The sequence below is a fragment of the Drosophila hydei genome, unplaced genomic scaffold (genome assembly GCF_003285905.1).
Source record: "Drosophila hydei strain 15085-1641.00,03,60 unplaced genomic scaffold, DhydRS2 tig00008145-arrow-arrow-pilon, whole genome shotgun sequence".
Classification (NCBI taxonomy): domain Eukaryota; kingdom Metazoa; phylum Arthropoda; class Insecta; order Diptera; family Drosophilidae; genus Drosophila; species Drosophila hydei.
This window is the reverse complement of record NW_022045850.1, coordinates 159,470-173,414: the sequence shown is the minus strand read 5'-3', so window position 1 is coordinate 173,414 and position 13,945 is coordinate 159,470. Positions and strand designations below refer to the sequence as shown.

General features: G+C 32.7%; 2 protein-coding genes across 2 annotated transcripts; one reads left to right on the top strand and one right to left on the bottom strand.

Annotated features, from left to right (window-relative positions):
- Positions 1-523: 523 nt before the first annotated feature.
- On the bottom strand, positions 524-1,691 carry LOC111595892 (ADP-ribosylation factor 2). The gene is made up of 4 exons (XM_023309826.1): positions 1,528-1,691; positions 955-1,217; positions 757-882; positions 524-689 (listed from the first exon to the last, which is right to left on the bottom strand). Exons 1-4 carry the CDS (start codon positions 1,592-1,594, stop codon positions 603-605), a joined length of 543 nt encoding a protein of 180 aa, XP_023165594.1. The 5' UTR covers positions 1,595-1,691; the 3' UTR covers positions 524-602.
- Positions 1,692-3,018: 1,327 nt separating this feature from the next.
- Positions 3,019-4,152, top strand: LOC111595885. The gene is made up of 3 exons (XM_023309813.2): positions 3,019-3,334; positions 3,651-3,771; positions 3,840-4,152. Exons 1-3 carry the CDS (start codon positions 3,175-3,177, stop codon positions 4,024-4,026), a joined length of 468 nt encoding a protein of 155 aa, XP_023165581.1. The 5' UTR covers positions 3,019-3,174; the 3' UTR covers positions 4,027-4,152.
- Positions 4,153-13,945: the final 9,793 nt, after the last annotated feature.

The window sequence follows — 13,945 nt, the reverse complement described above, 5'->3', positions numbered from 1 at the left end:
TTCATGTATTTGTGTCTGTTGCGTATATGTATATACATCCATACAAATGCATTCCAATTTTCCAGTTAACTCATTTGTAATCAATTTTAAATTTTCATTTTTCATGTACTTATTCTCGCAGACATTCAATATATATATCTATATATATATATTATTTTATTTAAGGCAATATATTTTTAATTGTTTGTGTCGTCACCCAACTAGTAACCTTCGTTCTCGCTTATACAGTTTTTATTTTCTGATAACGAGTATTAATAATTTGATTGATATTTACGTATATTTGTGTTCTTTATCACAAACACCTATGCCCACATTGTACATACATTTTTAATGTTGATGGCTGCGAGTCTTATTGTTTTTGTTTGTATGAGTAATTTAAAATTGTTGATTAAAAAATGTTAAATACATATATAAAAAAAATAGCCTCTTTCCGTTTTCATCCCCTGGGAGTTCGATTATTAAATAAGTTCTGGTAAATTTGACTTATGATACACATACATTTATTTATTAAGAATCTATTCAATAATAATTGTGTTTTTATAGTTGAAGAGAAAAGAAAATCTTAGCGCTCGATTGGAAAATATTGCAGTTTGATTCAATAATCATTTTTTGGCTAATTCTGCTGACAGCCAATCTAGGCCCTCATATAAACCGTGCCCCTGGGTAGCGCAAGTGGATTGAATAAACCACTAGAATATATAAGTTAAATAAGTCAACAAGTACAGAAAGAGAATGAGGTAATTAAATATAACTTACATGACGGTTTCTCAATTGATTCAAATGCAACTTGTCAGTCAGTTCGGCAGCACTCATCGCATTGGGCAGGTCCTGTTTGTTTGCAAATACCAAAAGAACGGCGTCCCTAAGTTCATCCTCTTGAAGCTTAATTGTTAATAAAAAAAAAAAACATTAGCATTTGCATTTTTTACAATGCAGAGATCTAATGCTGTGTACCATATTTTGTAGTTCCTTTTCAGCCTCGGCAATCCGATCGCGATCGTTCGAGTCGACAACAAAAATTAAGCCTTGTGTGTTTTGGAAATAATGACGCCAAAGCGGACGAATTTTGTCCTGGCCGCCGACGTCCCAAACAGTAAAGCATATATTTTTGTATTCTACAGTTTCCACATTAAAACCGATGGTAGGAATGGTTGTTACAATTTCACCTAATTTCAATTTGTACAATATGGTTGTTTTTCCGGCAGCGTCCAGGCCAACTGAGTAGAACACAAAGAGGTTAACATATAAGTATGAGTATATTTACATATGTATATGTCTGTAAATACATATGCATTCAAATTTGCTTTGTATACGTATGTTTGTGTAGAAATATATTTATATATATTGATGTGCTTGGAAGTATATGAATTCTTGTATGAAATTAGCTTAGAATGGTGCTTTTTGACTGCGTGGCTAGAACTTTACCGTCAATTTAAGGTGTAGTATCATTACGTATTGGCGTGGCTAGCCGCTTTGCGCTGCCACCAACGCCTGACATTGCAATTCACAGATTCATCCATAACCTACCCATTAAAATACGCATTTGTTTTTTGCCAAATAGTCGTGTTAGTAAACTGGATATTGTCAATCCCATTTCCTCGTCCGCTTTCTGCTCAAATAAATAAAATCTAGATTTTCACACAAATTTTGTGACAAAAAATTGACGTGTAACGATTGGAGATAAATTGTTATCGATAGTTTTAGTCTTAGCTCCCAACAATGTATTATTGATTTGACTATCGGTTGTTTTTTAAATAAAGTTTTTTCGTTTTATTTTTTTAAAATAATAATGATGTGTAAGTAATATTTTTTAATAACAGTATTAACGTAAAATAACTTTAGTATTTCACCAAATTACAAAAGTTTTAGCTGGAACTATTTTATTTGGCACTAAAATTGACCGAATAAAAACTAAAAATAAATTTAATAAACCCACTTAAGTCCCTAAGCTAGAAATCATTTTTTTACAAATTAAATAATTAATATATTTTAGAATTTACTTTAATACCAATTATTTTACTAATCAAAAGATAAGAGTGTAAATATCTCTTTATTTATTTCTTATTTGATAACCCTGAATAACAAATTTTAAGTATGTTTTAATATGTGATAAAAAAAACTGGAAAATTGTTTCTAAAATCATTGCTTACAGCAGTTTTAAATAGTATTAGAAATCGATTTAACTCCAAAGTTAAAATGTAATGTATGGTTCAGTTTTTTCAAAATCGAAATTTTAAAAATCCTTACCTAATTATTGAAAACTCCTTATAAAGGGAAATTGTTGTGAGTAGTTTGCTTAATTTCAAAATTTGATTTACCAAAATTCATAAAAGTAAGCCCACAATTTGTTTATTGTTAACATTGTGTTTTTGCCTGATTGATTTCACATCCTATATATTAGCTTACATATATGTATATTATTTTTAAAATATAAGAAATGTTTTATTCGAAGAGTGTAAGGACTCATATTGAATTCAATTCAACTGAGATGCGTTTGCTATGAAATAAAAGCTCCAACTTTATTTAACCAAGATGTGTGGAGGTACCAAATTTGATCGCTTGACTGCAGGACCGGCTTAACTAATGGTCTTTCCGTATCTATGCACATGTGTATATTCATATAGATTGGTCCATAAGTATGTGTTCAAGCTTTTAAGAAAAAAATACTTTCCATAAGTTGCAGTTATACATACCCATACACACACGCATTCATATATACATTTATACTGTCAATATATGTGAACTGGCGTGTATATATATGTACATATATGTCAAGACCCACACACAGCCTCATATACATATATATATAATAATATATATGTGTGTATGTAGATATGTGCATGGCATACATACGCTAATATCGATGTTCAACACCTAGTTGACAAAGCTCCGCTTTGTCAGTTACCCACGAGTCATATCCACATCAACATCAACAACCACAAAAGCGACAACAACAACTAAAGAAACTCGAAAATCCACAAGCTCGATTTCGCCTATAAATAGTTGTGATACTGGTCGGTTAGTTTCAATTCGGTGTTTACTTTCGCTTATACCGGACTGGTTTCGGAATTGGTCGGCGTTCGGAATCGTCGATCTGAACTGATTTTCGTATTCATTGTTGTTGTTGCTTTTCTTACTTGTCGTTAACGAAAAGGGGTAAAAACAGAACGAAAAATGAATAAATTAATAACAGTTTTAGCTGGTTTCGCCATGGCCTTTCTACTGGTCCCTTCCATTGCCTTGGCGGATACCGAAAAAGTCGCATCGAATGATGGGCAAAAAGATGGTGAAATCAAAATTTATAAACGTCTTATTCCGGCCGATGTGCTTAGAGGTGAGTCATATATTTTTATCTATATAATCTAAATTTATTTATATATATGCTTGTATATATATGTATCTATATATATATATATGCTATAAAAACTTGTTTGAACAAGACAATTGCTGCAGTATTGTACAAAAGTTAGAATCTACCTTCCATTTGCTTGAGTGGCTTGAGTGCCGAAGCGTAACGGCTTGCAATGGTTGGTAATATATATATATATACATATATGTGTATGTGTATAACCTCAGCTCAGATTATTAAAATAGGCATTGCAATCCTTGTTCAAATAAATTAAATAATTGATTTATTAATATTTTGTTAGATTTTCCTGGAATGTGCTTTGCATCGACTCGGTGCGCCACGGTGGAACCCGGAAAGTCATGGGAATTAACGCCATTCTGCGGTCGTTCTACGTGTGTGCAGAATGAAGAGAACACGGCAAAGTAAGAATCCTAAGGGAGATATTCGTATATATGTATATGTATTTAACAAATAACAACAATACTTACAGGCTATTGGAGCTTGTAGAAGATTGCGGTCCTTTGCCTCTGTCGTTAGCAAACAATAAGTGCAAGTTGGACACAGAGAAGACCAACAAGACAGCACCATTTCCTTATTGCTGTCCCATCTTTACATGTGAGCCAGGTGTAAAGCTGGAGTATCCTGATGTTGAAAAGGAAGAGGAGAAGAAGAACTAATCTAGAGATTTTGGTTATTTTCTATTAATATTATTTTGGAATATCTGTAATTTCTGATTTATATGAATCATAGTTTATAAACCTGGCAGAAAATGAATAAACTTTACAATATTTTGAATTCAAATGTATTAATACTGTTAATTGGTAAAACTTTAGAGAAATTTCGACAAGTCTATAAGGCTCTTTGATATCATGTTGATTATTTTCATAGTAATTTTTGCATTTTTATAAGTTTATGAGTTTGGCGCGTAAATTAATGCAGTGTGGCAACATAAACAGCACGAGCTGTGAACTAATTCAGAGTTGCACTGAAAACTTAACGACAGTGCTGCCACATTGCTAAAACGAAACGCCAAGCAGCATTAAGATTTGTTATCGCAATCGTAACTATCGATCATAATGTAAATAGTCAATAGCCAAGTAGCCTCAACAGCAGCTGCGGGTCCTTAGTTTTGGTTAACATAAAACATATGCATATTATTTGAATTTTATACTTAAGACCCAAGTTATATGTATAACGGTAATTTTAGGATTCAGCGTTCAAAATTTATTAAAAGAGAGTAACATTTCTATCAAGTATTTCGACATATCCTTTTCTTAACAACTTTCCTTAACTTGTCAACGGAGCAGACTATATTTTACTCCTAGTTTAGTGTTACCCGAAAGTTTTAGATGCCAAATACTCTCTAGAAAATAACAATTTCATATGACTAAGTATTTTGTAGGAATACGATATTATATAAATATTAAAGATCTCAATAACAAGAGGCATTTTGTTAAATATGTAAAGAAATAGTTTCGGAATACTTTACTCTTTACCTTCTATAATTTTCTTATAATAATTTCAAAGGTTCCTTCCTTATTATCGAAATCTTAAAAATTGTTTCAATTATTACAGTTGAGACCGAACAATAATCTTAAATGCAATAGTTGTTGAAATAATTTATAAACATATATGCATACAGTTTATATATGTGTATTTGCTATTAAGTTGAAATTCTTGATTACAAGCTGCATTGATAAACTAAAATACTTGTGTGAGTGATGCGATATTTTCCTTCTATAATTGTCTTATAATAATTTCAAAGGTTCGTTTATTATCCAAATCTTAAAAATTATTTGAACTACTATTACAGTTAAGATTGTATTAGCCGGTTACCAACCGAACAATAATCTTAAATGCAATAGTTGTTGAAATAATTTATAAACATATAAGTATATATTTTATTATATGTATATGCTATTAAGTTGAAACTCTTGATTACAAACTGTATTGATAAACTAAAATACCTGTTGTGTGAGTGATGCGATATTTCGGATTCACCATTTTGTTTGTACCATGAAACTCCTCCTATGCAACCTGTTTCACTTATTGTCTGCTTTATAAATAAGTAGATTGACTTCACAGATGTATTGAACGTATCTACAAACACATACAAAAACTGAAGAGAGCGTCGCAGACACACACACACACACACACACATGCCTGCTCATCTCTTTTAGCTTAGCGGCTTTTTGAGATGGGTTGGTTTGACTTTGTAAGAGTAACCATAACTCTTTTTTCTTGTCTGATATACATTTATACAACCAGGTATTAAATATATTATATTATTATTAGATATTATATATACATTTAAATCAAATAGAAATCTAGTGTTTATATCGTAACTAATTTTCAACTTAGATCTATAGATTAGCCTAAAAAGATTAAATATATCCCTGAACTGCAATGCATTATATGCATTTGTATAAGTGTGTTTAATATATTAAATTTAATATATATATATGTATTAATTATAAACATACACACACACACATTCATATACATATGTATGCTTTTAGAAGCATGCACACATGCATGCTTATATATATATATATATATATATATATATGTGTGTTTATAATTAATATGCTAGTATTATATATTACCTATACAATTTATAATATTCAAACATAAATTTATTTAATTATTATGTATTTACATTAATTTGAAGAAACAAACATTATTTTCGAAACATTTAGCACGTGTCATGCAGCTTTACACGCACACATAAGAAGACACACACAAACACATACACAAAAGCTGATGCCTAAACACACATTCATATACATATGTATGCTTTTAGATGCATGCACACATGCATGCTTATATATATATATATATATATATATATGTATATATATATATATATATATATATATATATATATACTTATACAGGCACGTCGTGTCTAAAATAAAGTTTGAAAGGACCGGTTTTTGGGTTTTTTCTTTAGTTGAATACTTCATCGAGCATAAGCCATCAGAATGGAATGTCTTCATTAGTCGGGTATAATGTTGCTTGGCTTGTTTGGCTTGGCTGAGGTTAGTCTCTTAATACCCTAACCGAATATTCAGGTGTTTGGATTCAAATAATTATTTAATACCCTATTAAAGCTCTTTATACACATATATATATATGTGTGTGTTTGTGTGCATGTATATGTACATTGTTTTTCTAAGTATGTGAATTTCATGAAGACAAAATTAAATTGACGCAACTCGTCCTACGGTATTGAAGCTCATATTTCTCGTATTTACCTCAACTAAACGATTTCTTTAAACTTGAAGACCTTGCGGTTGGCTTTGCGAAAAAAATGCTAAAAGTACGCACACTTGCGGTGTCGTCACCACGTTTTACATCAAGAGTTGTACCGATTTACATATGATCTGAAATATTTCCAGTTAAGCTATTAGGTAGAAGAAATTGATCCGAATACTCATTATGTGAGAGACCACAAGAATTAAGATTCGTATTACTTTTTTTTTAAATAATCAATAGCTTGCCGGAATTTCAGGACCTATAAAGCGATTGAAACAATATTTTACACGGTTAATGATAATAGCATAGGCGAACAGGATTTGCTTCTCAATCCACTATACCTTTTCGTGTTGAACCCGACTCGGTATCCGACTTTAGAAATCTGAACAGTAGTGTTCCATCAGAATTTTGGAAATGAGCGATTTCGAGATCGATTTTAATGTCGATTTGTAGCCCCCTATGAATAAGTGAAATATTTTTGAATCGGTATATGAATATATTATATTATATATGCGTGTGTGAATATAACATGGGGAATTCATGAAGATGATGATACGATCACAGAACTGTGTTGTGCTCAATGGCACACGCACAGACCCCGAAACAAACACAAACACAATTACTCAATAATACACACACACACAGCGATAGACAGAGGGACGGCCACGCAACATTCGCTGCGGTTGGCCTTATAAATAATAATGTCTTCATCAGCAAGCGACAGCAGCACGATGCGAGAGATGGGGCTGTTGGATGTTGAATTGTGAATAGGGCGAGATGGAGTAGAGAGAAAGAAAGGTCGCGATACAAGCGATTGCATCGGATGGAGCTTAACTGGAGCTCACGGCGTTACTCTCCAAGCTCACCGGCAAGGGTTAATCGAATAGTTTGTCTTATCAAAATTCAACACTAAAAAGTAAATTTTATAACTTAAAATTGCTTAGCTTTGTTATATAAAAATGAGTTTATTACAAGAATTATTGTCATTGCATGAAAGAAGTTTTCAAACTGGAAGTCGAAAGGAACGAAGCCGGGTTTCGCGACCATCATTAATTATTATTTATTTAATTAATCTACAAAATAATAATTGTTAATTCTCCAGGCGTAAAGTTTTCCCTACAAAAATTATTAACGAATTGAATACTAATGTGTATTGATATAATTTGTTTATTATTATTTAACTAAAAATTGAGTTTATTTGAGATACTTAATGAGCAGCCCATGAAAAAACTCGACGAAAGCAACAATTTACTTGATATTTTTGTTGTAGCTGTTCTTGTCAACTTTTTTAAACTCTTTTGCCTTTGCAAGCATCCACATAGGTGCTCATTCCTATATATATATATATATAAGAAAAAAATATATGTATATATACGTATGCTTGTATGACAGACATTCACCTTACAAACATACAACATAATTGTTCTCCTCTAAAGTATGAACATTTTTCTGGCGGTTCTGATGCTGAATTCGATACACAATATGTATGTATGTATGTATGTGTGCATATACACAGTGTGTATGTGTATATGTATACATTTGTAGAAATATTCATATGTATGGATGTGTAGAAACACGTGGAAGTGCAGTGCGTTTGTATGTATCTATATAAATATGTATGTATGTATATATGGGTTGCTGTGTGTACATTGCCGCTTTAATGAAAAACAAAACTGGATTTGAGAGCGAGAGTTAATATCCCCACACCGTTGACTCTTGGTTTGGGATTTCGATTTGCTGGCTAATTAAGCCCTTAAAATCGAGACCGGGCCCAGGCTCGACTCCAGTCACATTGAAAATAAAGTCATTCGGACGCGTGCAGTTGTCAGCCTTAATAATAAGAAAAAACTTCGAAAGAGTTACTGGATGCCAAGCATATTTACATCAATTATAAGCACATGTATGTATAGACATATATAGACATATACTGATTATTATGCAGACAGAAAAGTATTTTCTTCCCTGTATACCAACTAGAGCTGTGTCGATTGAAAGACTCATTAAGCTAACTTCTTTCAATGAATAGCAAACGATGCAGTTCAATCTGGGTTTTCAGTTGCTTAGCAGTTCGTGAACGATTTATTCTCTTCAACTAGTCAGAAGTCCAATACGGATCAACTAGAATTGTGCGCAGAATATATTGTGCTTGTGTGTGTACATAGGCAATCATATTATTAAATATTAATGTTTATGTTTACTTACATATATACATACGTATAGCCACATAAATCTATTTGTATGTACATACGCATGCATACATGTATGTATAAATATGTTGGCACAGGAGCCGCTTGAGTTGTCGATGCTCTAAAGATCGCGACGTTTTCATTTATGTTGTATCTTGCAATCGGCGACTGCAGATGAGAGATGCTGTATGGAGACTTAAATGCTGATGCAAAACTTAAAAACTAACATACGTACACTCCTACATTAAGCCATATGTATATATATATATATATATATATGTATATTTGTATATATAAAGACATGCATATCTGGTTTTATGTCGTTTCCGAGAACCGACGAAGTTTCCTCGTTAAATAAGACGAATACGTGCAAGTGTGTGAGTGCGAACGTGATTGTGAATGTTTTGTGTTCTTGACAGTACTGCCAAGCAACTAGCGGAAAAAGAAAACAGACCATAAAACGCCACAACACAATTATTTATTTGTCTTGTAATACGTACCTTAAGTTATTTACTCATATATAAATACATTTATTTGCATTTGCAATCAATATTAACTTTTAAAAAAACTGACTTTTGCATATTATACGATTGTTAAATATTATTTTTAAAATATATTTATCTCGGACACTTAAAACCCCATCGCATATGTTATTGAAAAACCGCTAAATGTGCAGCACTGATTTATAATCACAGGCAGGCAGCCAGACAGGCAGGCAGGCAGACAGGCTCAACTTAGCTCGGAACTGAGCTCGTATCTCTCGCGTTCTTCATAGAGAAAAAAGATCTTGGAATGACTTGAATAAGACGTTAAATTACAAAAGGAAAACATATAATGAGAACGTTGAGCGCACAGCAAGCGCATTTTAAAGGTTCGTTCCAGTCCCGCTGTGTTGTCTGCCTTTCCTCCCTCTCTACACAGTAGAAATTTGTATCCGAAGTTTCAAAGATTCTCGTTGTTTGCGACTTAAACAAAAAAAATAGTGTGCAACAATGCAGGTTCCTGAAGGTTGGAAGGTTTGTCATTTCTTCTCTGGCTACCTATACCTATGCTTTGACAAATGTCCGCGGTTCTCTTCAGGTACATTGACCACAACTACGTATGTCCTAACTAAGGAAAACCTGGACTGTCCTTTTCCTAAAATTGCTGGTCGTATATTTTTTAATTTCCAAATCAAAGCCAACTATCCAGATAGCCAATTTAATAAGTAAGACATATATATTATATACACAAATTATAAAATACATGGAGAACTCTTGCTTGCTAAGCTATGATTTGGTTGTCTGATTTGCTTGCTTTGATTTGCCAATTATACAATGTACGACTTGAAATGTTATATTATATTCTTGTTTATTTATTTATTATTATCACCACGAATTTAGAAACCAGGGACTAACTGCTTACGAGCACCGCCTCTACTAACCCAGCCACTGCACCACTTGCAGGAGGAGTTGCAAATTTGAAGTTGAATAGCAGCTGATAATTCAAGCAGTATTCAATCGCAATTTCGATTCTTCGAATAGAAAAGAATACACGCATTTAAATGCATGAGTGCTCACGCAGAGGAAAAATGAATGTGCTTGGCGCTGCTGACATGTGCTTTGCAAATTGGCCAAACGTTTGGTTTAATAACTTGTGTTTTACTTAATGAATTTTGATGAAATTTTCAGCATATGATCTACATATTCTTTTAGTTTGGTTGAGATGCAAACGCCTTCACAAAATGGCCCTGTTTCCCACTGAACTTAAATTTTAATTTGGGGAAATTAGGAGCCGGTAGCCAAAATCCAATAAAAATCAAAATTACATAAAATATACATAAAACTAAATACAAAATTTGGAGGCTCTAGCTCTTAAGACGTACGATATATAATTTATTAACTGCATTTCGACCATATTTTTATTTGATAACAATTAAATGGAAACAGTTATTGAATATTTGAAACAAACTCGATATGCGCGTGCTATACAAGAACCTACAAAAAATTCAAGTATCTAGCTCTTATGGATGCTGAGAGCGAAGCGTTCACACATACGGACAGACGGACGGACAGACAGACGGGCAGGGCTCAATCGACTCGGCTTGTCGTCCTGAAACTTTATGGGGTCTCCCACGCTTTCTTCTGCCTGTTACATATATTTGCACAAAACTATTATACCCTGATTTCTCATTTTCAATAGGATCAAGGTAAAACAAGTAAGAAAGCCCTAGTCTTATCTGCGCATTTTAATATTTTTAATAGTTTGTGTCGAATATTAAAAAAAAACACAAATAAAAACCGGCGAAGATTCGAACCAAGATTGCCTACGCAACGCGCATCAACTCTACCCATCCTTCGCACATATGTATATAGGAAAATGCGTACTCTTGGCGCTGATCTGCACGTGCTTTTGCAAATTGACCAAACGTTATCTTTAATAACTTCCGGCTTACTTAATGGAATTCAATGAAATTTTCATCATATGATCTACATATTCGATTGGAGTAATTGCCAGCTTATCTCTTTCCAACTGAACTTAAATTTAAATAATTTGGGGAAATTTGTGACCAGTGTAAAAAATACAACTATCAAAATTATATAAAGTATACATACATTAAACTAAATACAATATTTGGATGCTGTAGCTTTAAGGCCATACCATTTTTGCATTTTTATCATGTTTTTAATTGTTAACAATAAAACAGGAAAAATGATTGAATAAAAAAAATATTTTGATATGTGCGTAATATACACGAACCTACAAAAACATTTCAAGACATGTCAAGTCGTGTTCAGACACATGGACAGACAGACGTGCAGACAGAAGGGCAGGTCTCTATCGGTTTGTCGTTCTGATCAAGAATATATATACTTTACCTTTACCTTCTGCTTGTTACATACTTTACATTTGCACAAAACCATTAAATTATTTAATGGAATCAGGATATAAAAACTTTCAGACTATTTCCACGTACAAAATATGTATAAAAAAGGAACACCTTACTATCCATTTAATTTGATACAAAAGAGAAAAAACAAACATTAATTAAATGAAATAAAATAAAAGTACAATTTAAATTAATATTTTACTATTTAAAGTTAACGGTGCAGTTAAATTAAGTTATTAAACTACTTGGCTCATGCTGACAATAATACTCTCACCAAGAAAGGTAATCAATCACCTCAGTGTTTTAATTCCATAAGAATGTAACACTATTTATCTCAATATTAAGGTAATACCATAATTGAAATAAAATGATAATGGTCGTAATGCTCGAATTCTTAGTCTTAAGTCTATGTTAGGTAAGCACCCCATCAATGTCACACACTGTGAAGTATTATATTAGAAAGTTCGATTTATAAATATATACAAATTAATACAAAATTGCAAAATAATAATTAAATAATAATAACAGTAATAAGCCGGAAGGTTTATGTGAAAAACTTGAAGTCATTCTGACTGCCAAGAGCATTTGTCCACATGTATTTATGACCAGACATACACACACTTATATGAACATATTCGGTGGCAATAGTGTGTAAATGTTGACTTCAAATATCTGTTTTATGAACAAACACATCATATACAAAGGCTCACTTACAAAATCATGGATGTTCTTTAATACTTCGCTAATTTGTGTAAAATATGGACTGCTTAGGAAAGAGAGAAGGAATATTCCTATAAATATATAGAAATATTTGTATGAATATTTGTAAGAAGAAGGAGATTTTTGTGATATTTATGCAATGTTATATGAAGAAGGGGCTGTATTTTAATTTCAATCTACCTACACCGAAATACTGTTATTTGTGCAGGAAGATATTTTTTAATATTTCTATATTCTGAAATCCAGCCCTAAACAAGCATCGTTGGTCATTTGCTCAAATGATGCCGACTGAGCATTCAAACCCGGATACAGGCGGGTAATTTCTTTATAAAAAGAGCATCTCGTTGCAGTAATTGAGCACATATACACACACTCCTACATTCATGCATGCACACACACCGTCGACTACTACTTTAGTGTGATCAAAAGTGAAGGAGTAAATGAGAGGATCGATTTTTAGATACGTGTGAGAGAAAGATGCAAGCATTGAGAGAGCTAAACAGAGATAGCGATATAGGAAGAGAAGCCAACATTGAAGAGAGCGCAGTGCAGATACAATGTGGGTGCGCCTAAAAGATGGTCTGTGCACGTCTGCTGCATAACAAGTAGCAAGTTGTTAAAGTCGAGTTCGGCGACGCCGAGATATATATACATATGTGTGCATGTGTGCTCGTATGTATGTGTGTGTTGATATTGTACCTGCTATGGTTTGAAAATCAAGAAAGGGAGACAGCTTAATCTTTGTCAGTGCTAGCAGGGCTTAGAGATAGAAAAAAGTTTTTAATTTTAAATAATATTTAATTAAATAATATATATATAATAATATATATATAATAATATATATATAATAATATTTAACATAATGGGAAAAATTAAAAGAAGGAAAATTAAAGACTGATTATTATATTTTTTTAAATAATTCACTAGTTATATAGAGTTACCATACTATTATAAACGGTTAGTAACCTAACTTGAATCGTTAAAGAAACAATAAACAAAGTGATTTGTTCATGACCGAACGAATAACTGTGAGCAAAGAGTAACGTTCATGAGCGTCTAAGCTGTTCGTTCACTGATCACTAATTAAGTTCCTTTTCAATGGCCGGTTCTATTGAGCATATGCCAACACTGGCATACGAGAGTCCATCCAGCGCAAGAGAGAGTACCAAATTTGGCATGGCCATCTTCAATCTGCCCGCCTTCTCTCAATTTAGGGCTTTGAGCAAACAAAGGCAAAGGCAAAGGCATAGAGCAGATCGTGACCTGTGGCTGTGTACACTTGTGTCTTCATGGCGTCGTCTCTCTCTCTCTCTCTCTCTCTCTCTCTGTCTGTGTGTTTGTGCGTTTGTAAGCGTTGGTGTGTCTGTGTCTCAATCTGTAGCAGTATACATATATATATATATATATTTACATACATATATATATATATATATATATATATATATATATATATATATATATGTGGTTGTTTCTAGTATATGAGTGTGCGTAAGCAGCGTGCGTTGCTCCAGCTAAAGCAAGCGAGGCATTGCAAGAGCTGTTGCCGCTCAGTCCGCTCGGAAT